At 53.9% G+C, this 27,134-nt stretch overlaps 2 protein-coding genes across 11 annotated transcripts in view; both read right to left on the reverse strand.

Annotated features, from left to right (window-relative positions):
• Positions 1-8,641, reverse strand: SLC2A8 (solute carrier family 2 member 8). 6 transcript variants are annotated; one of them, XM_059071696.2, is made up of 10 exons: positions 8,486-8,641; positions 8,232-8,394; positions 7,777-7,983; positions 6,239-6,338; positions 4,619-4,818; positions 3,776-3,919; positions 3,568-3,676; positions 2,655-2,828; positions 2,134-2,279; positions 1-626 (listed from the first exon to the last, which is right to left on the reverse strand). In XM_059071696.2, exons 1-10 carry the CDS (start codon positions 8,539-8,541, stop codon positions 492-494), a joined length of 1,434 nt encoding a protein of 477 aa, XP_058927679.1. In that variant the 5' UTR covers positions 8,542-8,641; the 3' UTR covers positions 1-491. The 6 variants fall into 6 exon arrangements, with proteins under 6 accessions (XP_058927679.1, XP_066896789.1, XP_066896788.1 ...); XM_067040688.1 differs by having other exon boundaries at positions 8,115-8,394; positions 8,486-8,582; XM_067040687.1 differs by lacking the exon at positions 2,655-2,828.
• A 1,854-nt stretch (positions 8,642-10,495) lies between these two features.
• GARNL3 (GTPase activating Rap/RanGAP domain like 3) overlaps positions 10,496-27,134 on the reverse strand; it is a 151,003-nt gene continuing 134,364 nt past the window's right edge. For all 5 annotated transcript variants that reach the window (XM_059073186.2, XM_067040683.1, XM_067040684.1 and 2 more), the window contains 7 exons: positions 22,811-22,877; positions 20,738-20,845; positions 19,254-19,372; positions 16,858-16,996; positions 15,881-16,096; positions 14,492-14,618; positions 10,496-12,269 (listed from right to left, as the gene is read on the reverse strand). In XM_059073186.2, the coding sequence (XP_058929169.2) occupies positions 12,086-12,269; positions 14,492-14,618; positions 15,881-16,096; positions 16,858-16,996; positions 19,254-19,372; positions 20,738-20,845; positions 22,811-22,877 (960 nt within the window). In that variant the 3' untranslated portion in view covers positions 10,496-12,085. The remainder of the gene's footprint in view (positions 12,270-14,491; positions 14,619-15,880; positions 16,097-16,857; positions 16,997-19,253; positions 19,373-20,737; positions 20,846-22,810; positions 22,878-27,134) is intronic.

The raw sequence follows: 27,134 nt of genomic DNA on the forward strand, positions 1-27,134 counted from the left end.
TTTTCTGAGTCAAATATTTATTTGGCAAAGTTCCTTCCTGATAATGCAGCCACATGAGAGGAGTAACCATGGCCATCACCCAGACTCCAAAAGCATCTTCTCCAGAAGACGAGGAACCAAGAGTCCCCCTTCTCCGCTGTCACTTTTGTGTCGTGATGGAGACGGCACATGGAGGACTGACCACAGGACAACAAAGCGTCTCCGAGATGTTCCCTCCTCACAAGTCACAGGGCAGCAGTGGAAACTGGACCCAAGGGCTGGGAACCTTGTCCCCGTGCTTCACTGGGCTGTAGAGAGCTGGGCAGGAAGGAGGGGCCCCAGAGGACAAGGCTCCAAGGGGCTACAGTCCTGGCTCCTGACTCCCTGGGGGCAGGCAGGGCGTCCAGGCTCCAGCTGAGGCTCAGTTTGGAGTCACAGGCGGGCACCATCCCCTCCGAGGCCCAAAGCCGGTCCAGCTAGGAGGGGCAGCCACTCACGGGAAGGGGCTGTCATCACCCCTCAAAATGGGCTGTGATTTGCTCCAAAGTCTTTCCTTTGGTTTCAGGGACACAGGCCAGAGTGAAAAGGACACTGCAGATGCAGAAGGCAGCGGCCAGCCAGAAGGCACCGTAGGGCCTGAGCACCTCCTGCAAAGAGAGTGGAGAGGCCACGCATGGACGCGGCAGCTCAGGAGCCCTCGTGCCCCAGCCGAGAAGCCGAGGCCCCAGTCGGGGCCCACCCCGCCCAGGCTCAGGGGAGTGGAGGAGGTTCTGGGGTCCGCCATCCAGAAGCCTGAGCTGAGCACTGTCCAAGGTGTGGAAGTTGTGTGGCGGGGACACTGAGGCTCACTGTGACGAAGTGACTGCCCCCAGGTCAGAGACCTGCTATCAAGCGACAGCTGGGCTTCCTCCCCCGGTGTCTGACCCCAGGGCCCGCAGACTTCCGCTCTACACTCAGCTTTGGCCCTGCCCTCTGTGGTCCCTGCCGCCTCAGGAGTCTCTTCTTGGTGTGGGAGGAAATGGGGGAGCTATCAGCAGGTGGCGATGGGGGCGTGTGCACACACGGGGACACTCAGGGCCCATGCGTGCAGGGGAGAGGGAGCGGTGACTTTCGGTCAGAGTCAGTCCACTCTCCCAGCCCAGCTCCAGTGACCTCCCAGGTGCCAGAACCAAAGGCCACTCCCTTTCAGCTCCTCTTCCTCTGGGACATGATGACCCCACCCCTCCCCCCTTGAAGTCTTTCTCTTGGCCTCTCAGCACTGTACACCCCCAGGTCACTCTTAGGTCCTTTGGTGCCATCCCCCTCCTTTACTGTCTGTCCCCTCCAAGCTCCCGGCAAGTAAATTCCGCCCCCAGGCCTCTGCTCTGGTCTTCCTGACATGCTCCCGGGGCAGCAGAGGCCCTACACAGAGTCCGGTCCGGCCCCAAGCATCCACTCCTCTCGTGACCTGACCCCCTTGCCCCGGCCCGGCCTCCGGCGCTTCGTCCTCCCACCACTGTCCACTGTCCTACCAGCCCTTGTCACAAAGGGGGCCCTGGCCATCTCATTCACTGCTGTTCTGGCACCCTGAGCAGGCCTGGACATGACAGGTACCAGGAGACCTGCGGGGGAACGAATGACTGAACAAATGGCTTGACTGTCTGCACCAGAGGGGAGGCCCTGAGGCAGGGACCATGTCTGTGTCAGTCCATCCATGAGAAGGTGGCAAAATGTTGAACTGAACTGATGCTCCCATCAACCCTAAGAGGAAGGTATGTTACCCTTCTCCATTTCCAGTCCAGGAGGCTGGTTCAGGCACACCCAACGTCACCCAGAGGGAGGCGGCCAAGATGGGGATGGAGCCCAGGCCTGTTGACTCCGAAGCCGGAGTTTCTCTCACAGCCCTGCTTCCCAGCCCGTGTCCCCAGAGTCCAATCGGGGATGAGGTCAGCCCTGCTGTCCTTCCACCTGGACAGCCTGGAGGTTCCTGAGTGGCCACAGCGTGGGTTTCTCACCCGCCCCGGCCCGTCTGCTCCCCTCACCCCTGACCAAGATGGTGTCGCAAGATGCTGGGGCCTCAGCCTGCACGCAGAGCCACAGAACCGAAGTCTCTTGCAACAGGAGTGATTCTGCCGACTACTACGTGAGGGGGAGGCCGTCGGGGCCCGCACTCACCATGAGGCTGCTGAACTCTTTTGTCACGAGAAAGGCCATGAACCAGTTGGTGAGGACGCAGACGCCCGTGGCCACGCCCTTGACGTGCAGAGGGAAGATCTCAGACATGAGGAGCCAGGGGATGGGTCCCCAGCCCACAGCAAAGCCTACGGGAGCAAGACAGGAGTCAGGGCCCACGGGGCTGGACCCTCGGCTCGCTGCAGACCACCCGGGCTGAAGCCTTGCGGGGCTGCCCAGCTGTGGCCTGAGGGGGCCTGGACCCCAGCCTGGGGTCTTAGGCCACTGTCCTCATTTCTTATGCATCAGGCCTTTGCTACGGAACAGGACAAGGAGGGGCCTGCTTGGAGGGCTGTCGTGGCAGTCGTGTCAGAGGAGCAGAGACGGGCTCAGCTTGGTGCCTGGCACACAGTCAGAGCTGCAGACACAGAGGTGAGGGCGGATAGGCCTGGCGTCACTGGAAGCCACAGGAACCCGGTGGCGACAGGGCGGCCCCCTTACCCCCCCCCAGCACCCCCACTCACCGGCGATGAAGAGGCACATGCTGCCCACCGCCAGCCAGGCCAGCCCCACACTGCCACTGGCGGGCTCCATGGAGACGGGCACCAAGAGGTCCACGTGCGAGGAGTTGCTAGGGCCGCCCTGGGTCAGCTTGAAGTAGGCGCCAAAGGCGCTGGTGCTGAACACCATGACCACACCTGCAGGTGGAGCGCGGCAGTGGGCAGGACAGGGCAGGGGGAGGCGGCCCGCGGCCCGGGCACGTGGCCCGGGGGGGCTGGAGTCTTAGTGCACTGTGGGCCACAGCAACGTGGCCCGGATGCCTCTGAGAGGGGCAGTGAGCAGAGCCCTGCCTGGCTGCACTCACCCCAGCCCGGCCCTGCCAGCCCCGGCTTGGACCTTGAACCTCAGCAAACTCCAAGAAGCTCCTGGAAGCAGACCCTCCCTGGCCTGAGGAAGCAGGAGCAGCCTCAGAGGCCAGACCCACTTTCCCAGCAGCACCAAGTGCTCGGTGGGGCTCACAACACGAGGAGCCTCACTCGGATCATCTCCTGATCCTCACAGTGGCCCACAGTTCCCCCGTTTCAGAGGGGAAACAGGCTCAGGTAAAGTCATTTGCCCAGAAGGACCACAAGCTTCTGAGCCACTTCAGCCCCGGGCCCTCAGTTTCCTCATCGTACACTGGGCCCTGATGGCGCCTTCTTGGAGGTTCACTGCGAAGGTTAAGGTGTGATGCAGCGATGCCGTTAGCACGGGCCTGGTCTGGAACAAGTGCTCAGTGCGAGCTCTCCTGAAGTCTTGGCCTTGTTCTCAGGGACACTCAGCCATTGTCCTCCTCCCTCAACGTGGTGACCTCAGCAAAGACCCTCCAGCCTGTAGTGGGAGGCTGGCCTGGGCCACCCACCTGCAGAGGGCCGAGCCGTCACCCTTGGGCCTCACCTGACGAGGCCAGGAGCAGCCTGCGCCCGGCTCTGTCCATGACGAGGGCCGCTACGGCCGTGAACAGCACCTGGATGATCCCCACGATGACCGAGGCCAGGCCGCTGTCCTGAGGAGACGGGCCGGGGCGGGTCAGGCCAAGACCCCGGAACTAGGTCCCACCCGTACGGCATCCAGGTGAGGCAGGCCGGGGCAGAGGCCCCTCTACCTTGAACTTGGCCTCCTCAAAGATGGTCTCTGCATAGAACATGACAGCGTTGATGCCCGACAGCTGCTGGAAGGCCATCAGTGAAATGCCGATGATGAAGGGCTTGTAGACGCCAGGACGCCGCAGCTGGGCCAAGTGGAAGCCCTGCTCAGACGGAGACCGGGCATCAGTGCTTCTCTCTACCCTGTCCCGAGGGCGCCCCAGCTTTGAGCCCACCGTCCTGAGGCCTGGTGGAGTAAGGGAGCCTCTGCTTCAGGTCCCTGCAACACTTTAGCCTCCGATTTGTAAGGTGACAAGATCCTCACCTCCGCACGTCCCTTCCTGATTTGTTGGGGGATCCACAAAGATGTTCTATGAGCAAAGAGCCCAGGGTTCCCGAATCCCACCAGCCTTGGGTCTGGGCCTGGGCCAAGCCCCTCCCCACGCCCCACTGATCCTCACCACCACTGCCGGGCATGTGCTATGACTCCCACTTTACAGAAGAAACTAGGGCTAAAGATGGAAAGGTCACATAGCAGGTAAGGGGCAGAGACTCAGTCTTCTCCCCTGCCTGACAAATTCCTGTTTAAAAAAATCTAAGTCCTCAAATCTGCACCTGCATTTTCCTCTGATGTGGCCCAGCTTTTCTCTTCCTGGGACAGGAAGATCAAGGCTCAGGCTTTCCCAGGGACGTCCAAGGCTGGGGCCCAGCCAAGCAGTGGGGCTCGAGCAGGACAACACCCCTGATCCCACCCGCCACTGTGTGTGTATAGCCTTTGCAACAGACTGTGTTGACCTCCCCTGGCTGCAAAGGGGCAATACCTCATGGTCCCCTCCCCCCAGCTCTGGCTCCCAGCCCCTCACCTGGTGCTCCGCCCTGACAGGGGGCTCTTCCCAGCCCTGCTCGGAGCCCCACAGGAACTGCATGGTGGCCACGGCTTCCTGGCGCTTGTGCTGAGTCAGCAAGTAGCGAGGGGTCTCAGGCATGCAGCTCATGAGCAGCAGCATGAAGGAGGGGGGCACACAGCCCAGCACAGCCAGCCAGCGCCACTTGAGGACCCAGCCTGGGGGGGGGGTGGGTGAGACATCAGAGCTGGGGTGAGCCAGCCTGGACCTTCTCTGGGAGTGCCTGCCCCATCGCCAACCCCTGGGACTCAGCTTAAGGGGTGGGGACCTCACTGCCTTTGCACGACTACGCTCGGGTTTGTTGTTGATACTGTCATTATTATTGCTAAGTGTTGTGGAAACGATGGGGGGTATATCAGTGAACATTTATGTAGCCATTAAACAAAGGCGCTCGCTATGTACTGACGTGGTATATGGCACCATTCGTCTAAAAGGTAGGAGCGGGAGAATAAATATGCATAGTCCTCCTACATGCACACTCTCAGGAAGGCTGCCGAGAAGCAGGCAAGGCTGGCGCCTCCGGAGAGGAAGAGGGACAGAGTTGGGGGAGACTTTTCACTGAAAACCAGTCAATCAAAACTCACAGAAATTGATCAATGAAAGTGCAGATTATGATGACCTGGAGGAAATTCTACAGGTGTGACCTACATGTCTGTCGCGAACGTCAGTGTCTGTGCAGGGGCTTTGGCATACTGCTGGCCCTGCAAGGCAGCTAGACTGCTGGCAGGACTCTGAATGAGACTCAGGATGCTAAGTGGGTAAAAATGAAAGACCACGGACCCGCATGTCAGCTACTCTGAAGAACCAGAGGGCACGTGCCCCAGGCCCTGCCACGGCCCGTCAGGCCCGAAACCCCCATCCCCCCATGGTTCTCAGGCCATTCCTTGACAATTCTCATTTGGGGCCTGCTGCCAGGCACTTTTCACAGTGTCACTTAATCCCTCAACAGCCTCGGACTAGGTAGGATTATCTCCACTTAAAGACAGGGAAATTGAGGCTCCCAGGGGCGGTGTGACTAGGCCAAGGTCACACAGCTAGTAACTGGCAGATTCCCCTAACCTGGGACTGTCAGATATGAAGCCTGCCCTCTTTCTATCCCAGCTCAGTTCCAGTCTGCCTCTGGAAGCTTCCTCATGGTGGCCCCAGCTCTGACCCTCAGGTCCCCTGGAACCTGCCTCCTTCAGGCTGCAAATCCAGTACTGATTCTGAGGGATACAGGCTTGGGTCCTCCAAGCTCTTAGGCTAAAGACTCTGGAGTGCCCCCTCCACCCCCAGGACCCTAGTTTGTCACCACACAGCAAGGTACTGACCTAACCAGTCAGCCCTCCCCGCACTCCTGGAATGGGCTTCTGCTCTGGGAAGATGAGGACATCACCTTCTCCAGCTCTCCCCAGAACTTTGTCCCAAGACCCACATGACCCAGGGTCTCAGGGAGGTGGTCTGGGAACCTGGCATCTTGGGCAGTGGCCGTGTGACCTCAGGCAAATCCCTTGACCTCTCTGAACTTCAGTTTCTGTATCTGTAAAATAGCCACGAAGCCATTAACAGTTATCAAGAGAGAGAACACGAAAACTGTACCTGCCAGATAGGCTAGGAGGATGCCTATGACGGCCATCAGCTGCACACAGGAGCCGAGCAGCCCCCGTACTTCCGGGTAGGCAATTTCAGAGATATAGACCTGTTGGTAATTAAGAGGGGACTTTACTGGGGGTCGAAGAGTTCTTAAAACTGAAAAGTCTCAGCCTTTCAGAGCTGAGGAGAGCCTCGACTGGGACAGCTGCAGGCCCAGGGGGCTCCTAACTGCAGGCCCTGGTCAGCAGAGCCCTCTGCATACCTCCCTGCCCCCACCAAGTGATCTGCAGCAGGTGTTTAAAGGGTATAGAAGTGGCTGCTATGTGTGTGGGGCGGGGGCGAGAAGGGCTTTTCAACCTTTCATTTATTGTATGTATACCCTTGACAAAATGCAAATTCTGACGCAACAGGTGTGTGGTGGTCCAAGATTCTGCCTTTCTAACCAACTCCAGGTGACACCCAGCCTGCTGATCCAAGGACCATACTTTGAGTTGTGCCCTTGGAGTGAAAGCAGGAACTCTTCACCTCAGTTGCTACCAGTGACTGCCGCGGCATCCTCTGGGCTCAGGAGCCAGAAAGCCCTTGCCCATGCTTCTAGGCTATTCCATACCTTATGCCCATGTCTAAGACAGGTGTGTTTTTGCCCAGTAAAAAACCCCTCCAAAATATAAAATCCAACCTAGCTGCTGCCTGTTACCCAGCAAATGCAGTTGAAATGAGTGGTAGGTGCAACGGGATGGATTCTGAGCTACTGCTCTCAATCTTGACCAGGTTAGGGTGTGGGTGGTTGATCATCCAGACTCATGACAGTTCACGGGTCACCCCACAATCCCAGCTGCCAGGGTCCAAAGTCCTTCCACAGGCCATGCCAGGGCCAGGGCTGTATGTGCAGGGTCTCACTGAAGCCTCGCAACCACAGCACGAGGTAATGGCATTATTCCCATTTTACAGGCGCAGAGAGGTGCTCTGCCCTGGGAAGTGGCAGAGCCGGGATTTCACCCAGATGTCCAGCTCCAAAGGCAGCCTGGGCAGTGCTGGCTCAGGAGGTGGTGAGAGAGAAGCAGGGGAAGTGGCTGGAGGACCGGTTCCTGAGCAGTGAAGGGGAGCGGCAGGTCCCAGCAGCCTTTGCCCCTGGGGACAAACCAGAACAAGATTTTCCTGCTAAACTGTAGTCAGTGGTCTGAATGACAAGGGCGGGATCTGAGCCATACTGTGAGGCTTCTGTTGACCATCTACAGATGCCATCTTATTTGTAGAGCAAAAGAGAGAGCCTGTTAAGTGGCGCCATCCTGGGCTCCAGTAATAGCTTCACCACTGCCTAAGCTGTGCCTAAACAAAGGACTTCAGGTTTCTTAAGCTCACTTCATCTGTAACCAAGGACAATAACAGCGGCTATTTCCAAGGTCCATTGGAGTGTAAGGAAGACGTAGCAGGGAAGGGGCATGGTGCCAGGAAGGCAGGAGGCCGCAGCCAGGGAGAAATAAGGCCCCCGGGTCTGCTCCTTCTCCCAGGTCCCAGGGCGCCAGGCTGGGGGACACACTCACCGGGGCCACTAGCGAGGCAATGCCGCAGGCCAGGCCGGTGAGGAGGCGGCCTCCGAGCAGCATCCACACGTTCTGAGCCGCGGTGATGACGGTGAAGCCGGCCACGAAGGGCACGGAGCAGAGCAGGAGGCTCAGCTTGCGCCCAGCGCGGTCCACGAGCCAGCCGCCCAGCACGCCCCCCGCCGCGGCGCCCAGGGTCACGATGGCCTGGGGGCGGGGCGACCGCCGGCTGAGGAGGGGTGCCGGGGTTGCCGCGGCCCAACCTCGCCCTCCACCCCACCCTCAGCGGCCTTGGGGGAAGGGGATGGGCGACCCCTGGCAGGGGAGCCGGGACGTACTCGGCGGAGGGTCTCAGTGCCCGCCCGAAGCCAGGCAGGGGGAGGGTCCTGGCGCCCATCTTAAGGGTGGGCGAATGAGGGTCCCAGGAGGACTGGAGAGTGAGCCCGAGGCCTCACCCCGAACCAGGAAGCGGCGGCATCGTCGAGGCGCAGGGCCGGGGAAGCGGCGCGCCGCAGGCTCGGGATGGCCGGGGAGCTGTAGCCGAGCGCGAAGCCGAAGCTGAGTGGGCCCAGAGCAGCGGCGAAGGCGGCGAGGAAGACGCGGCGGCCGCGGGGAGCGCTGCTGGGACGAGGAGGTCGGTGAGCGGGGCCTGGCGCAGCGGGAAGGGCGAGGCAGCGCCCCCGGGGCTCGGGTTCCCCTGTCCGCTCACCTGCCGCCCGGCGGCCGCAGGAGCGGCTGGGCCTCCTCCTGGTCCCCAGGCGTCATATCCGCCGCCAACGCTTGCCCGGTCAGCTCCGACGCCTGAACTACCGCGGGTCCCGCGAGTGCGGCCTGCACGGGCCTGTCAGGCCAAAGCCAGCCAATGAACGGTGAGTGGTGGCTCTGGGGCGGGGTCGGAACGGCAGAGGGTATGGGATCAGCCAATGGGAACGCAAGGCGGTGTTCGCCTCTGCTCTAGGAGCCGCCCTTGAAGTCAAAGCAGACCAATGGAAGCAAAGAGCCGGTAGGCGACGCGCACTGGAACCTCCCCTAGGACAGAGCTATCCAGCGTATGGGGGGCGGAGTTTGTAGCTGGGCCGGAGCACACAGCCATCCAATAGGAGTGTGATGCGAGCTCGGAGGCGGGGTCATATAGATGCCTCACACCGAGCCGGAGGGCTGGAATTGCACTTGTGCCTGGATCCGCCTCTCAATCTAGCTTCAACCAATGGGGCTAGGAGCTGGACGAAGGCGGAGCACGTGAGTCGCGCCCAGAACTTCCCAAGCCCACTCTGGGCAGCAGCAACTGGCCTCCTCCGTGGTCGGGCCCGCGGTTCCTGTTCGGCGTTAACCGCTGCCCTGGGGCCTGAGCATTTCTGCCCACCTAGAGCCGCGGGGCGGAAGGTCTCCAAACAACGGTTCTGGGCCACTCTCTCGGATGCCGAGCCTGGCGCTCCAGCTGTGTTGCCGGGCAGAGGCGTGGCCCTTGGCGCCGCAGCCCACCTCCGTGCTCGTCACGACTCGGGGTGGGGATGGGGCGGGGGGAGGCCCAGGTTGTCGACGATGACCAGGACCTTCGGGTGCTGAGGTCCCGTGTTGGGCGGGCCCCTCATGCCTCATAGCTGTAACTGATCTGGGCTTAAATCAGTGAGCTCTACGCTCCCTGTTAAATTCCACTCACTTCATAGGTAACCCTGACTTTGGAATCTTCATCTTAATATCTCCCAATTTTTAGTCCCCTGCGGATGTTAATAGCCAGCCTCTCTATGTGCGTGCACCCAGGTCACTGCTGGAGGTGAGTACGATGAAGGCAGTGCGCTGTAGAATCTCGCCGTTTGTATGCCGCAGTCTCTGGGTGCAGGCAACTGCGGTGGAGTGCTGTGTATTTCCGGCAAGAACCAGGGCTAAGAGAGTGATAGGCTTAGCTTCTAATCCCTCTCTGGCCCTCTGTTTCCTCTCTCTAAGTGGAGATGACAGTTAACTATCTTGCAGGAGGGTTTTGAGTAGGGGCAATACATAAAACGACCAAGCACGTGCCAGGTACTCAAATGCTAGCCTGTACGGTTAGTGCAGTCACCTGATAGTACTGTCTTTCAAGACGTAGGCAACCGCCCCTCTGTGCTTCCTCTGCATCTGTGCTCCAGTCATAAATTTTTAGCACTTATCATTGCTTGTGATCACCTGTTTACTTCTCTCCCTCCCCCAATGGACATGATCTCCTGCTCCAGACAGTGGGTACTTGGTGTTTGCAGAGAGGAGGGATGCCTCAGACTTCAAGGGCAAGCGCTGCATTTAGACGGTTTACTTTGCAATTCAGCCTGAGGGATATGCAGAGAGGCTTCTGTAAACAGGGTGATCCAGCAGCCCAGCTAAGGCCGGCCAGCCCTCTGAGCCATGGATCCCTACAAACCTGCTCCTGCCCTCTGGCTGGTCATCTCCCTCCCCATGAGTGTGCAGTGTTCACTTCTTGGCCTTTGTAAGCAGACACTGCTGCCAGATCAGCCTCCCGCTCCCCCTTTATAAGCTAAGCACCATCAGTCTGTTTAGTAGGGCCCACCTCTTGCCCTTTCTACATCCACTCCTCAGATCTGTGACTCTTGTCAAATCATGGGGTGCCACTTGCTGCCAATCTCTTTGGAAGAATGGTCTAAATAGCCCTTGGTTTTTCTATTCCAGGCTGAGAAGTAAGAAACTTCAGGAAAAAAAAAAATGACAAGAGAAACACACATACAAGCTCATGAAGCTTACAGAGTATTTTAACACGAAAAACACCAGCCAGATTCAACTGATACAAGGCACTCAGCCTGGCTCTGTATGGTGGACAGGGGAGAGAGCACAGCTCTGGGGTCAGAGAACTCACAGGTTCAAATCACTGCCCCTTCCTGAGCCTCAGTTTCCTTATTTGAAAAGCAAGAATAATAAAATCTAATTCACAAAACTTTAGGTGAGGTTGAGATACAGTATGTAGTTGATCTTGTGTTTTCCCCCTTTATACAAAAAGGGCATAACAAAACACAGAGGAAGAACGGGAATGCTGAATGCTACGAAGACTGCGAGGAGACTGCCGGGTGCACCTAAAAAGCACTGTCTTTAATACTCTCACCTCTTGCCTTCTGCTGAAGGGGACCAGGCAGCCTTCGGCTCGGATGCTTCATGTTGGACCATCTGTGCAACAGGCAGAGAGGGGAGCTCTCCCCACAGCGTGCAAGGCCCAGAAGGAGGTGGGGTCCAGAACTTCTGAGAAATCTATCAGATCAAGGTCATGTCAAGCGCAGGCCTCTGCACTAGTGAGAAGACCTGCAGAAGAACTCCTCAGAGCCACTTTAACAGGGGAAATGATCTCAAGGGTAATATAGGCAAGACGAGACAGAATAAAATGGAATCCATCAGACTAAAGCCAAAAGTAAATTATCTTCTTCACACCACTTAAAATTGTTACAATATCAGCGAAACTAGGTTTCCCTCCTTTGATTTCCCCTGGCTAGAGGCTGACATCTCACTGTTTCATTCCCACCTGGCCAAACTCACATTTTCTTCTCACTTTAAGGAGGGAGCAGCGGAAGGCAGATAATGATAAGAGGAAGGATTATCATTTGGTTCATGTGAGAGAGCAAAGCAGACTGGAAAAAGAGGAGGGAATTTGAGAATGATAATTTTGATGATGGAGAGTAACTGTTTCTTAGTTATATGATTTCATAATAACAATAACCCCCCCCCCCAAAAAAATCTTAAGACTCTTTAACAGGCTCCTATACCTTATTATTTTTTGTGAGACACAAAGAGAAAGAAGCAGGAGTTTTGAAGATCTAAAAATTCAGCTTTTCTCAAAAGTCTGTAGGCAGAAACGCAGCTGGTTCCAATCACAGTGAACTGAAACAGCAACAGGGGCCAAAGGTGCAGAAAGAAAACTTATTTATAATAAATTTTCAAAGCAATGGCTTTTCTTTATAAAAGAAACACAGTATGTGACAAAACAAAACTGTAATGAAAAAATAACTTTTCCATCTAAGTATATAAAATATAAGAGAAGGTTGCAGTAAATAAGAATGAACATTTTTGATTTATTCAAAGTTTCAATCTAAAACCTCAATGAAATCTACCACCTTTAATTACAAGGGTACTGATGGTTCCTGAACAGAAAAAAACAAAGGTTAAGATGGCACCAGACATTGGAGCGTGACCCAAACTGGCCGAGGGTGCAGAAGGTTTGGTCCAGTAGACCACGGACAGGCTAAAAGCCACATTTTGTTGAGAACTGATGTCGGAACTGGTTAAAGAGTGTAAACCTCCATAAGAAAATTAAAGATGGTAAACTCGACTGGGACTCTGTTTACTTCAAGTCAATAATGTCTTCGTCCGAGGAAGCTGTGAGCTGAAAGGGGCTGCTGCCCCAGACTGGGCTGCCTTCTCGCTCAGCCACAGGGTCTGGGTCGGAGCTTGTCGACTGGTAACGCGCCTCGGGATTGGCTTCGGAAGTGGAAGTGGAAGGACTTTCCAAGGAGCTCGACGTGATCCTAGAGGAGAAAAGTCACTGTGAACGGATCCTGGGGCACCGCTGAGCTGGCTGCTCTGTTTTCTGTTCCCCTAAACTCGGGAGCCCTTCTCCCCCTCCCCCTGCCATTATGGGGGAGAGGTGGGGAGGTGCAGGAGTGACCCCCACCCCAGCAGAGCTGGTGTTCTGCAGGCAGACAGCCCGATCTCATGGGTGGTTATGGGTTTTAAAGGCCAGCGGTGACACACAGGTGTTTGTGAGGAAAATCGGGATAATGTCACTTTGTCTAAAACCCTCCCCTGGCTCCCCACGGCCTGAGGACAAGGCTGAAACGCGGGCCACAGGCCCTGGCCCTACCGACCCCTCCAGCCTCCGCCCAGCCCACCCCTGCCCTCTCTATTTTCTCCTGCATTCAGGACGCTCACTCTCTCGATACCTGCAAAACCAATTTGACCAAATTCAGGGAGTTCATTCATTCAACAAGTACTCATGGAGCCTGTAAAAGCCCCGGCCCAGCTTCTGGCCACTTTTTAAAAAATAAAGTTATTTATTTTATTTATTTTTGGCTGTGTTGGGTCTTCGTTGCTGTGCACGGGCTTTCTCTGGTTGCAGCTAGCGAGGGCTACTCTTTGTTGCGGTGCATGGGCTTCTCGTTGTGGTGGCTTCTAAGTGCACGGGCTCAATAGTTGTGGCTCGCGGGCTCTAGAGCGCAGGCTCAGAAGTTGTGGCACACGGGCTTAGTTGCTCCATGGCATGTGGGATCCTCCCGGACCAGGGATCGAATCCATGTCCCTTGCATTAGCAGGTGGATTCTTAACCACTGTGCCACCAGGGAAGCCCTCTGGCCACTCTTGACCTTGCATCCTTGTCTGTGCTCAAGCTGACCCACTCTCTTCTCTCTCTCTCTTCAGGGCCTTTACCCCTGCTATTCCTGCTGTCGGAGGGGCTGTTCCCCCAGCTCCTTCTCATTCAAAGCTCAGCTCAATGCCACTTCCTCCAAGAAGCCTTCCTTGACTCCCAGCCCCCATCTCAAGTAGACCTTCTATCTGCCCCACCCCCATCACTACCTTCTTAAAGATTTCCTTGCAGTGCTTGTCACTAATGGAAATGATAGCATTTGCTTATTTGTTCACAGATTTATTATCTGTTTCTCCACACTAGAATGTAAAGTCCATGAGGGCAGGGGCCTGGTCACACAGTAGGGGCTCAATGAAAATGCGTTGGATTAAAGCGTGAGTGAGTACCACCCCTCTCTGGGCCAGGCTAATGCCTGCTTGATTTATGAGACTGGGCCCAGCCTTTCCTGATGTTTGGGACCCACCCCTGCCCCAGGTGTGGTGTGATGGCACCCCTCATTCTTCTGCACCACCTGCCACCCTGGAATGCTGTAATTCCTAGAATGTCTTTGTTGCCCTTTCCCACCAGCCTGTGAACCCCTGAAGTTCAGCTCCATATCCCCAGCTCAGTGCCAGGTGCTCCAAGAATGTGTGTTGAATGACTTAATGGAGCCTGGACACATGTCCCCTTGCCCTCCACACAGGAGCAGGCAAGATGTTATTGAGGGACACAGAGAACCTCAGGGGACAAATCAGTGGGATTCAACAAATATTCATGGACATGTGATACTGAACGGCCATCCAGAAAGGCTGCACCTGCTTCTATGCCCACTACAAGTACTGGAGAGCGCCTGTCACTCTTACTGAGCATTCTTGTTTTAAAAAATCCCTGTCGGGCTTCCGTGGTGGCGCAGTGGTTGGGAGTCCGCCTGCCAATGCAGGGGACGCGGGCTCGTGCCCCGGTCCGGGAAGATCCCACGTGCCGCGGAGCGGCTAGGCCCGTGAGCCACGGCCGCTGAGCCTGCGCGTCCGGAGCCTGTGCTCCGCAACGGGAGAGGCCACAGCAGTGAGAGGCCCGCATACCACACACACACACACACACACACACAAACACACACACACACACACAAAATCCCTGTCAATCTGGCGAGCAAAAAAAGTCTCAGTGTACTTTAATGTGCATTTGCTGGATTGCTAGTGAGGTCCCCCATTTGTGTGGGCCCCTCCCTGGCAGGCAGTGTTCTCTGGGGGTCCCCAGGGAGGAGCTGGCTGCTAACCCTCTGCCGTGGCTGGCCGAAGGGGCCGGCACGTGGCATCATCAGGCAGCAGAAAGGGCCCTGTGGCTGTCCTGTGACATCAGAGGCCACCACCCTGCGAAGGGGCTGCTGGGGGCTGCGTCCCTCTTTACCTTTCGCTGCTAGTTGACCTCAACGTCCCTGCTTTAGGGCCTCCTTGGTTTTCTTCCACCCGCTTCCGGGCTTTTGGCCTGGGCTTTGGTGCTCCTTCTGCTCTGGGTCCGCCTTCATCGGAGAGGCCTGGATCGCAGGGGAGAGTCACAGGTCAGAGGGTCATTACCACAGGGCTGCCACAGAGACAGAAAATGCCCTTTTCCTCTTGGCTGGGTACTGGTGCATTATTGGCATCGAGGCAGGAAGAATGATGATAAAGTCTATATTTTTAAATAACTGGTTTTCTTGTTGTCCTGTTGGTAGAAGGTCTTTTTTCTTCTGATTAGAAGGAGTATATGTATTGGGGAAAAAAGAGTCAGAGGAGTTTAATGAAGGAGAGAAAAATCTACAGTCCTACCACTGGAAACTGTAATTCTCCAACTCAGAGATTCAATTTCTGAAAAACACAGTGGTTTATACGATAGTAGTTGGCAGATCAAGCTTTCTAAGGGTATAGTGGGTTAAAAGCAGCAATGCATATGTTTTAAAAGTGCCGTGGGAGGCACCAACTTCTAAGACCAACTGACTTTGCCAATGTCAAGGCCTGCCCTGTCGGGTGGTTCGAATCCCCTTCTCCACTTGGTCAGGAAACATTACTGCAGGACAGGCATGTACCAAGGCCAGCTGTCCTTGCAGCTTTATGCCGTGCAGATGCCAATTCAAGTTTTCAAACCAGTTCTTACTGGTTTGACATAACATTTCCATTTTTCCTCATTTTGTTTTCACAATTCTGAACAAAAATCTTTATAACAGTCTAGCGTTTTCACAATCATCATGGCGCTTTATGCTTCTCTGGTCTGGTCTCCCACCTGTAAATTGAGAGAGGAGGGCACAGCAAAGATCTTACATCTCTACCATCCCCGTAGAACTGCCCCACAGCCCAGGGGCTTTGAGAAGGATAACTGAACTGTACCACAAACACGCAAGAAAACAAACAAAGCATATGGAAAAAAAAAAAACCCCAAGGAAATTAAAATTTTGGATATATGAATGTAAAATGTTAATTGAGGACTGCAGGATATAAACCCTTCTGGACACTTTCCTAGGAAACTAGACATACATAGATACTTATGTTTAAAAAAGTCATATCAGACTAGACCTACTGTTTTACAAACTGCCCTTTACCCCCTGAACATGGTTTGGGCACTTTCCACATCAATAAATACAGATGGACACATCGTTGTCGTTGGGTAAATGATGTATAGTACTCCTCGGTGTAGGTGCACTATAATTTTTTTTATAAATCCCTTATGAAAGGGCTCATTGTTTTTGAGTACAGTTAATATCCACAGATAAAACCAGCGGGTATCTTTACAAACAGCACAAGCACAAGAATCGAGAGCCATTACCCAGCAGCTCCCTGCGGGTCCTGCTCGCTATCTCTTTGATCTCCATGCGGGACAGGGACAAGGAGTGAGTGACTGGAATGGCCGCGATGCCGATGCCGATGGAGGTGGGTGGGGTGATGACCTTGGAGACTAAGGGCGATTTCAGAGGCCGCTCGATGCTTCGGCCCACCAGGTTTCTGAGTGGAATCTTGTACAGGTTTTTGGACTGAATCTCACCTGAAATAAGAGTTTGAAAAGAACATCAGAACTTTAAGAAGAGTTCGTGTTATTCACAAGAGGACAATTCCTGGTCCCTCAACATAGTTAGCATGAAGGAAGAGTTTATGCTGCAGGCTGACCTCCCAAGTCTCATTAGGGGCAATAAAGTGAGGGTGCCCGACGGTTCTGTTTTCTAAGGGCCTCGTGTTCAAGGGTAAATGGGGAAAAACGCACCCACTCCTGGTTACGTGTGCACAGGAGGAAGGAGTCGACAAGGAAGGCACAGCTGTCCTGCTTGGGCGCTCCAAGCTCTCGTGACAATGAGCCATAGTGACGACTTATGTGGTGAGAAGTTAGGAAAAGCACGAGGCAGTAACCACAACAAAAGCCTGCGGGCAGGGTTCAAGGGTGAAGCCAGACAGAGTGAAAGCTGGGTGCTGAGTAATGTGTGGGTTTTATGACTATGTCCTTTTAGCTATAAAAACCTACTATATTGTTACCATCCCAGAAGGAAAGATAACTTGCTGGGGCAAGTTGGAATCTCTCTAGCCCCTCAACTCCCTTCTCCCCATTGCAACAACTTTTTTTCATAATGGGATTTTTTTGGGGGGGGCATTGTCACAAGGTTTCTTAAGAATGCAACGACACTGCAAGTTTTTTTATGGCTTCAAATAGTGAGTTCCTTCGGCAGTAGTCACATGTCAGTATTTGACAATGAACTAGAGAAATCAGAACGGATCAAAACTATCTATCATAAGACAGTAAAAATTGGACTTCACCTTCCCCCAGGGAAGAAGGAAACACTGGAGTATCTCTGCCCGGGGGTGTCTGAGGAGAATTGTGGGCACTGGCCCCCTTAGAGCTGCTTCCGGATGACACCTCGTTCACAGATGCGGTTGCTGTGAAGTATATATCCGACTAGAGAGAAAGACAAGGTGTTACTGAGCCGCCTGCTGTTACAGGCCCTGCACCCACCGACCCTTCTGTCATCACTGCAGGGCCCCCAACTGCACCCCCAACTCGGGGCCTGTGGTGCAGGAACAAGCCGGGGAAGCTGCTTCCAGCTCTGCGCTCAGACGTTTCCTGAGTGTTCACCTAACCCACTTATCTGTTTGCTGATACACGATAGAAAAGAGTCAATTTCCCACACACCTGCTGCAAACACAGACACAACACACTTCCCCGACACGGATCTCGGGCACCTGGAGGTTAGAACTGGAGAGGGTTTGGGATTCAGTCAGATCCATGTCACAGGTGGGGAAATGGGTTCTCATGGTTCAGCAAATACTCAAGCACACCCTTGATGCGCTGGCTTTGGGGTAATGGAAGTGGTATGTGGACTCAGGGACGCTGAGTTTCTGGAATTTTGCAAGCTGGCTGCTAAACACGGCCATTATTAAACTTAAATTATATTAAAAAACAAAGGAACTAAATATCAAAATTCAACCATTCCTAATTATTTTACTACCTTGAGTATTCTCCAAGCTCTTGAGGTAATTTGCATGAACACTGTCTTGGGTGGGTGGGGCGATGCTGTGTAATGGCGGCTCCTAACGCCGTGTTCCATCGTGTCACACGGGAAGCTTGAGATCAGTCATGGTGGGACTGTTTACACCATAGAAATCGGCAAATGCTACAAATCAGAGCTTGATTTGTTGTTTTGTTGATTGTCTAGACTTACAGTGGTGAGAAAATGTTAATAATGAAGATTAAAAGTGTGGTGAATCTAATGCTAAAATTGAGAGTTTTGGTTTAATGATTTGTATGAGGGTGAAAAATAGTTTAATAGATCACATATCAGATTTTTAAAAAGAATAAATTTATTTATTTATTTATTTTTGGCCGTGTTGGGTCTTCGTTGCTGTGCACGGGCTTTTCTCTAGTTGCAGTGAGCAGGGGCTACTCTTCGTTGCGGTGCGCAGGCTTCCCGTTGTGGTGGCTTCTCTTGTTGCGGAGCACGGGCTCTAGGCGCACGGGCTTCAGTAGTTGTGGCTCGCAGGCTCTAGAGCGCAGGCTCAGTAGTTGTGGCGCACAGGCTTAGTTGCTCTGTGGCATGTGGGATTTTCCCGAGCCAGGGCTCGAACCCGTGTCCCCTGCATTGGCAGGTGGATTCTTAACCACTACGCCACCAGGGAAGCCCCACATATCAGATTTAATAACAAACTTGGAAAAAGAAGAACGGATGGAGATATAATTCCAACCATAAAATCGTGGTTGAACTGCAGCATTAGTTTGGCTACAGAGAAAGGAATTCAGCAAAAATTAACAAAAGCATTTTGTGAGAGCCAGTTGGCTAAATGGACTTTAAGATAAAAGCATTGTATATTTTATTATTTGTAAATTATAAGCTATTTACATTTTATAATCAGTAAAATTTGTAATCAACTGATGTCCACATATGTGTGTGTATACATACACACACCCACTTTCCAGAGGGCTGGTGGTGGTTACACACTTACCAGCACCCCACTGGCGCTACGTTAGTGAATAAGATGCTCAGTCTCTGCCCTCACAGAACTGTCAGTGCAGTGGGGAAAGTACGCAGTCACCCACCACCAAATGTGATGCAGGTCAGGATGGAAAAGTGCCCCAGGCGAGCAGCAGGGCACCAGCCTGGCCTGGCAGAGCCAGGGAGAGGGTGTGGGGCTGACTTGGGGGAGGGGACTAGAACAAGACCTGCTGGATTATGCGCCAGGAGTAGAAGAGAGCTTGGAAGACCGTCGTTCCTGCATCCTTTGGTTTTGCTCACATTCTGTTACCAGACATGAATTAGTCTGTCAGCCATAGTTTGCGGGACACAAATTCAAATTGAGGACAGACAGCGGCAAAGGAAGAAAGGAACATTGCAAGCTCTTACTTTTTCAGACTTGGCCTCTTCTTCAGGGCAATAGTGACCCAGCCTCTGATGGGGGATTTCTCTTTTCAGCCGAGTGCTCCCCAACTGCCACCAGCACCGACGACTCTCTTAACACCAAGGAGGGGCGTTTTGAAGCCCAAGGGGACTCGCACAGGAAAACCCAACCCATGAGCCTGTTTCCAGCTTTCTCATCTCAACACTCACGAGGTGTTGGCACTGTCAGCCTCACCGTGAACATGTCTGCGCCCGCCTGAAACCTCATGGTGCTGGGGGTGCCCAAAGCCCCCCAGACAGAAATAAAACCCCAGTTCTACTCACTCTGGAGGCCACGAGCTGCAGCTGAGGCACGACGGCCGTGTGGACCAGGTTCCCGTTCACCACCAGGCGGATCTCCATGGAGTCGGTGGTGAAGGCCAGCAGGTAGGGGAATGCACACACTGCAAGGCAATGGGGCGTCAGCTCCCAGCCTGTGCCTGCGGCCGTGGAGCTGCCAGGACCCTCTCACATCCCCCTTGCTTCTCCGGCAACTCCCATCTCTCCCCTTCCTCTGGCTGCTTCTCTTCTTCCTTCACGGGTGCATGTCCCCCAATGCCAGGAAAGCCTGCCTTAGCCGCCAAGCTTCCGCCCAGTGGCGTGTGCACCGTCCCAGCTTCTCCCTGCGCCCTTCTCCCGCTGCAGTCCTGTACCCGGTCTTCCGGGGCCGCACCGCCCGCCCAGGTCCCGGAGACCTTCCCCCTATGGTCCAGACTGCAGGTTGACACGGCCTTCGCACATGCCTTCCACCCAGGAACCTAGCCTTTATTCCTTCTTCATTCCCTGTCTCTGGGTCACCCTCCCCTATGCTCCTCCTGTCTGTGTGTCTGGGCAGGGACTGCCCCTCGCAGCGTCCCTCGGGTTCAGTGGGTTTGCTGAGTTATTTGTTAAACGTTGGCCCCTCTTCTTGAGATCTTTTTGATGACTTCCAAGTGCCACAGCTGCCCAAGTGGCCCTGTGAGCCCACCTTTGTCTCTTTTACCCGCCACTTCGCACTCTCTCCTTGGCGACTCATCCGTTCTCTTGGCTTCACCTTGACTCTTCCTACCACACCCACGCCTCTAGCCTTGATCTCTCAAGTGGGCCCCCAGCGCAGTGCCGTGGCTCAGACCTGAGAGCTGTTTCCAACCCTTCCCTCCCTTTTTTACCATAACTAATCTGCATCAGAGCCGACCCCATCCTCCGAGTGTCTGGATCCATTCCTCTGCTCTCCTCTCAAAACTCTATCATGTTTCCCTATCAACAAAGCCTTCTACTTTGAGGAAAACAGTGCTAAGATTCTTGGCTCTGATCTGACTCTCCCCAGGCAGATGCCCAGCTGTGGATCTTGAATCACAGAAACGAAGCACCACCACTCACGTCCTGAGTTTTCAGTGGCAGGCAAAGTACCTGAGTTTCTGTAATTCTAGACTTTCAAGCTTCAAAATATATACAAAGGACGCCAAGTGCACTGTGCTCCTCCCCCAAGTCTGTCAGAGTTTCAAGGCTGGAGATCTTGTTCAAGATCTACTGAAACTGATATTTCATTGCTTTCAAATGCTCCCATGCTCAGGCACTGAGAAGACCTGGGAGGAACAGTGGAAGACAATAGTCCCCAAAGGGGAACAAAATGAAAAACAATTAAAGAAGAAGAAGGCTTTGAGTACTCATTGTACTCACATAATTCATAGCAATTTAGCAGTAAGTTAGTGAGTTTGCTTACATAGGATGGAACAGTTCAGATATGTCTACTGAGCGGGAAAGAACGTGATGATAAACGGTTTCCTTACCAATCGCACAGGGAGCCTGGTTCCAACAGAACTGGAAATCTGACGCAGAGGGTTGAACCAAAACAGAGCCACCGTTAAACGGGCAAACCTTTTTATAGATGCAACTGTCTGCAACGAAACAACAGCGACTCAGTTTTGCCAGAGACGCCACTCAGGTGACCATACTTAGATAAATGAGAAACAGGCCACAAGAACAGCATCCTATCTGCTCGTTCTTTATGAAAGCTGGGACGAATATCGCCGTGATGCCAGATTCTCAGGCGCAGGGGGAAGTCTGAGCCAGAGTAATATTTCTGCTACAAGTCATCATAGCTGCCATTTGGGGAGAATTTACTATCAGCCAGGCACCGAGCTTTAAAACATTCTTCCGTTTAATCTGTACAAACTTATGAAGTAGATGCTATTATTACACTCATTTTACAGACGAGGAAATTGAGGCAAAGAGCAGTGAAGTAGCTTGTCCACAGCCTCACAAGTTCTACTTGGGAGAGAACCAGGTCGGCTTGATTGTAGAGAAGAAGGGGCACTCGAAGGCAGCCCCTGGATGGAGGAAGGCCTCCCACAAGGGGATCACGCTCTGAGCCTCACTCAGCAGGACATGTGTGATGGGAGCTGTACACCCCCCCCCCCAACATTTTATTATGAACATTTGAAGCCATGTGCCTGTATCACCTTGGTGAATCTGAGCCAGCATTAGATTAAGGCCAGGTTAATTCAGTTACCCAGTTCCTGGCTTGCTCCGAGCTCTAAACACAAGTCCAGGTGGTTCAGACCCTCTTCGAGTGGGAAAGGTCACGTAGAAACAAAGGCCCCTTTTATTCCAGAAGCCCATCACATGTTAGCCATACAATCTTATTTTTAAATTATTTTTGAAAACAGCCTTCCTGAGATGTAATTTATATACCATAAAATTCAGCCATTTTAATCATTCAAGTCAATGAACTGTAGTATGTTTATAGAGTTGTACAACATCACAATCTGATTTTATAACATTTTCATCACCCTAATAAGAAACATCACGCCCATGAAGCAGTCTCTTGCCATTCCTAGTGTGAGAATCGACAGCTGTGGCCCCTCTGTGAGAGGGCAGAGGTCATGGAGCCAGAGCTGCCGCCGCCCCCTGCGATGTGGGGCTAGGCTGGGGATGGCCACCGCTGGCCCACCTGAAGCTTCGGGTCTCCTTTGATGTGACCACTGTGCCTTGTCAAGCAGTTAACTTATACTGTCTCATCATTGTTCCTCTAACAGAGTGAGTTATTGGGACAGAAAAACTCACCAGAGTCAGTTCTGTCTGTGCTACAGTGGACTCACTAGGCGAGGAAAAGCATCCGCATTCTCAGCTAAAGACCTCGCTCCCTGAGAAAATGAGCACTCAGGAAGGACACCCGGATCTCCCAGCAGCGGCTCCCCCAGCTGCTGTGTCCGCCCTCGGCCTCCTGCCCACGACTCTGGATGCCGTGGGGTGCAGCTCACCCCCTCTCCACTCTGGCCCGTGGCTTTCACCCCCTCAGGGACTTCTCCCCTCTGTACACCCGGGTACACCAGGTTGAGGCTGATTTCGTTAACACCCGAGAAATAACAAAAAGGGGAAGAGTAACTGTGGTTAAAATGTGGGGCACTGGAGTCAAGAGCGCCCCAAATGTGAACCTGGCCTCTGCCATTGGTAGCTGCACAATCTTGAGAAAGTCCGTTCACCGCTCCAGGCCTCAGGAGCCTTATCTCCCTCCAGATGACAGAGAGAAACAGAAAAAGTCAACGGAACGGTGACTGAGGTGGGTGGAGCACAGCCGGCGGCACACGGTAAGGGCTCCCTGGATGGAAGCCACTGCTGTCGCTCCCACGTCCTGGAGACACCCCCGGGCGGCCCCTGCACCGTCTTACCAGGAGGTCTGGCGTATTGGGAGATCCAGGCGGGAAGGCAATTTTTCGATACGCCCTGGAGTGGAATTAAGGACCCAGGAGCGATACATCAGGTAAATCTAAAGCTAAGTCCCTTTAAATTGTCCAGAAACAAAACAAAACAAAACCCAGTTGATTTTAGCAAATAGAGATCAAAACACATCCTTTACTTACAGTTGTAACACAGGAGCAGACCGGCTTCCCCGTCTTCGTACACATCAATAGCTGCAACGAAATTAACCTGCAATGAGAACGGGCAATGGTAGTGGGCAGGCTGGACACTGACACTATGAAAAGACTTTCTCAAGTTACGGCGTTCTGTAAACTCAGGCACTGGGGGGCGTTCCCACCTCACCAGCACCCACAATGCCACATGGGTGGCCACGACTGCAGTCCATAGGGACTTTCTCACCCTCTTTTCCCACGCTTTGAGGAGCTCTGTAGGCGGACATCTCCACTCTCTATTGACAGGCCTCTTATTTATACAGTGGGCTCAGTCCACAAAGCTTTTCACATGGGTTATTTGTTTCACTCTCACATCAACCCCTAAAGTACGTGGCATTGCTCCCATTTTACAGATGAGGAAAGTGAGGCTCAGAGAGGTTCAGTCGCTCTAGTGCCTCAGGTAGAAGGGTGCTCTAGCCAAGATCTGAACCGGGTCCCCTGTTCTTTTCCAAGCTTAACACCCCTGCACTTCAGTCACAAACTTCTGCTTCAAACACAGTCTCTGAATCTCAGGATCACCGTGTCTGCACTTCTTTTCCAAGCTTAACACCCCTGCACTTCGGCCACTTCCTCCTGCTTCAAACACAGTCTCTGAATCTCAGGATCACCGTGTCTGCACTTCTCTTCTCTCTCCTTCACTTCCAGGGAGGCGGCATGGCGTGATGCAGAGAGTGTCGGAAGCCCTAGCTCTGTGGCCTGGGCGAGCTCTTCTTCTCCGGCCTCCGTTTCTGCTTTTGAGAAGACGGTTCTCAACCTGATAGTGTCCTTGGCCCCTCTTGAGCTTCAAAACTCTGAGCCTGTCAGAATCTCCTGCTTCTTTCATTGCCTCACTTGTCTTCTCAGCCCTGTAGTCTGTCCTCCTGCACCACCAGGGACACTGCCCTCTCTGAGCACCACGAAGATTTCCTTCTCCCCAGCCTGGAGGCCTTTGGCCATGGCTCATCCCTCCATCCAGAGATCCGCAGCCTCTGACATGGGACGTCTCCTCCCTCCCGCCCTCTCTCCCACTTCAGACTATTCTTCCATTTCTTGGCTCTTCTCTCATTTAGAAAAATCCCCACCTTTATAGTTTCAGATTTTACTCTGCTCAAAATCTCTAGATCTACAACCTCAGGCACACATTCTCCTCAGAGCTCCAGCCCATATTCCTAAGTCTTTTCTCTCAAATGCAACAGGTTCCACACACCCAGGAACGCAGGAGGCAGCTCAGGGGAACAGATGGTAGCACGACGCTGGTCAGACAGCCCCGAGCTGCAATCCTGCCTGTACCACTCGCTGCCTCTGTGGCTTGTCGCAAATGGCTTAACTTCTGGCCCCAGGTCTTCACCTGTGAACCGCTATAATGGTAATCCTGACTCTGCTGGACCATCATGAGAATTCCATGAAACAAGGCACACGTTTTTGCACAGGGCCTGATACATAATCAGCACTCCACGGAGGCTGCTATCTTCATGTCGCACATGACTAGCTGTCTTCTAAGCCTCCTCCTTGCTGTTAGCAGAGCTATCTCCAAAGTGTTGGGGGCTCCCCTTCTCACCCACGTCCAGCAGCATCCTCTTCTGTGTCTCACCCCCTGCTGCGCCCCAGGCTAGGCCCGAGCTCTCCAGCAGGGGCACGTGTCCTTGTCTCCCTCTGGCCCAGCTCTCTCCAGCCCCTTCCAGTCTCTGAGCTGCCCAGCACTGCACTGGGGCCCCTCCGCATCCGAGGCCCTCCTCCTCACTGCTCTCTCCCAAATGCAGCCTTCTCCTCTAAACAGTCTCACGACTGTGCTGAAGCCCCTCTGGCCACCCTCAGCCAGGGCCTCTGCCTTGTGTCTGGCAAGTCCCTGCAATGGAACTCTGGCCCATCTCCCACCCAGTGTTACCTGCCATTGTACTAGGTGCCATCAAGCATGCAGAAATGAAAGGGCAGGGTCTCATCCCTTACGAAAAAGTCAGAAAAGCATACAGGCACGTAAAGCATGGTATAATGGGGCCGATGCCCGAACGAAGAGTTGTGGGGCTTTGTGGGGGTGGGAGACAGCGAGGCTCAGAGGTCAAGGGTACTGATTCTGGGATCAGAGAGACCTGGGGGTCAAATGCCAAATACTTCCTCTGCTGCTGTAGGTCATAGCCCTTGTTTTTAATTATCCGCATGATGTGCACTGCTGCCCGATGTTCGCTTGCTTGCTTGTTTGTTTGCTGGCACTCTCCTCCCCGCTGGATCTCAGCTCCACGAAGCAGAGGCCTTGCCGACCCGCTCACGTGACATCCTCAGCACCTGGATCAGGGCCTGTCGAGCGGCAGGAGCAGAGTAGGTACTTCCCGAGTGCACGACTGGGTCAGTGAAATCCCACCTCTGCCACTCGAGAGGAGTGGGTACCTAGCTCAGTGGTTTAACCTCTTGGAACCTCAGTGTCTTCATTTGTAAAATGGGAGATACTAGAACATCTACTCCTATAGGGGCTGAGGGTTCCGTGAGGTCATGCAGGGCCTGGTACTTGGTAAATGGTCTATAATGTCAGCTGGTGGCACTATTTAGCTATGGCACCAGTACCAGTGGGGCATATCACGGGAGGGAACAGCCCTTGAGCCCCCCCGGCCCCGGAGGGAACCCTCCCATCCCCAGCACTTTGACTTAAGGGTCACCTCCTCCTCAGGTGTCCCCGTCCTTGTCAGTTAGATGACATTTATCTCAGCTAGAGGCTTCGAGCCCTAGAGGCTGTGGCTGTCTGCTCTGCCAGGCTGTGCACTTCCTGAGGGGAGTGGCCAAGTGCTGCCAGCTTTGTAGCCTGGACCTGCTCTCCCCATCACGCTCTGTGACGAGGCTGTGGATGCCACGGGCTGGGTTTAAGGGCACGGCCTTGGGAGCAGCCAGCCTGGGTTCAGGTCCTGCCCCTGCTACTTACTAGCTGTGTGGTTTGGGGTTCATGTGGCTCCTCCTTTCGGAGCCTCAGTTTCCTTTTCTGCAGAAATGGGGAAGTGAACAGCAAATTCCTGTCAAGGCTACAGGGCCGAAATTCAGGGACAGAGACCACAGCGTGGACTCAACCACTCCTTCCTCAGGTTCCCCCATTGCATTTCGTCAGACTTTATTAACACTTAGCACGGAGAGGCCGGGTTCATGTGTGCATGTTCCATATATATACAGATGTTGATACAGATGTCGGCTCCCGGGACAGGGGGGCGGGGGGTGGGCGCTGGCAGGAGTCGTTCCTGCAGCAGTTTCTTGACCAGGCGAGGACCTGAGAATTAACTAGGGAGATTTTAAAAGATACATATTCTGGGTTCTCTCTCCTAGACATTGGATACAGTAGGTCTAGGGTAGGACATAGGCACTGGCTTTTTATTTTTTCCTTGATTAAAAATAGTTCATTTTACTGGCATTTAAAAATAATAAAAGTCATATGTGGTGGCTATGAAACTTCAGAACACAGACTTGTAACAAGTGAAAGAGGTCACCACTGTGAGGTCAGTGTCCAGCCTTCCCACGTGATTCTGGGGTGAGCTCTCAATGGAGCCCAGCTGGGGTCTGGGCAGACAGTCAGGTTGGGCCCAGCAAGTAAGCCAGAGGCCCAGATCCTATTACCAGGTCTGCAGGTCCCTCCAGAGGAGTCCTCTGTCTGGGGAAGGAGGCCAGTGCTGGCTGTTGGAGCGGGGGCTGTAGGTCACAGTCGGCCTGTTGGTAAAACGAACTTGACATTGACTTTCAGAAGGCTGCCCTGGTGCTTCTTGAACAGCTCCTTTCTCAGGCTACAGTTGTCTTAGACCCTAAGGTGGGTTTGAAGCCTACAGTGGGAATCAAGGGGTCTTGGGTGCGGAGAGAGGAGGAGCGGGGGCAGGAAACCAGGCCAGCCCGGACGGCCACACGGAGCAGGCAGGCAGTGAGGGCAACTTGAGGCACTAAATCTCCAGGACCCCAGGAGGGTCAGCCTCTCTCTCCTGCTCCACTGCGCTCGGGGCTTGTCCGCAGGAACATCTTGGTGGGAAGTAACCCTGTTCCCGCAGGCCACCTCTGAGCAGCGGTTAGAAAGCATGCTCATTACTCTCCTCATTTCTCTAGGGGTTTTCTTCCCAACTGGACAGTAAATTCCTCGCGAAGACAAGCCACTGTCTCAGGACCTCTGCCCGCTCAGCAAACACAGCAGCTGCTGATTTACTAGGACAGGGGTCCCCAACCCCCTGTCCGCGGCCTGTTAGGAACCGGGCAGCACCGCAGGAGGTGAGCGGAGGGTGAGCGTGTGAAGCTTCATCTGCCGCTGCCCGTCGCTCCCATTACCGCCTGAACAATCCCT

The sequence above is a fragment of the Kogia breviceps genome, chromosome 8 (genome assembly GCF_026419965.1).
Source record: "Kogia breviceps isolate mKogBre1 chromosome 8, mKogBre1 haplotype 1, whole genome shotgun sequence".
NCBI lineage: Eukaryota > Metazoa > Chordata > Mammalia > Artiodactyla > Physeteridae > Kogia > Kogia breviceps.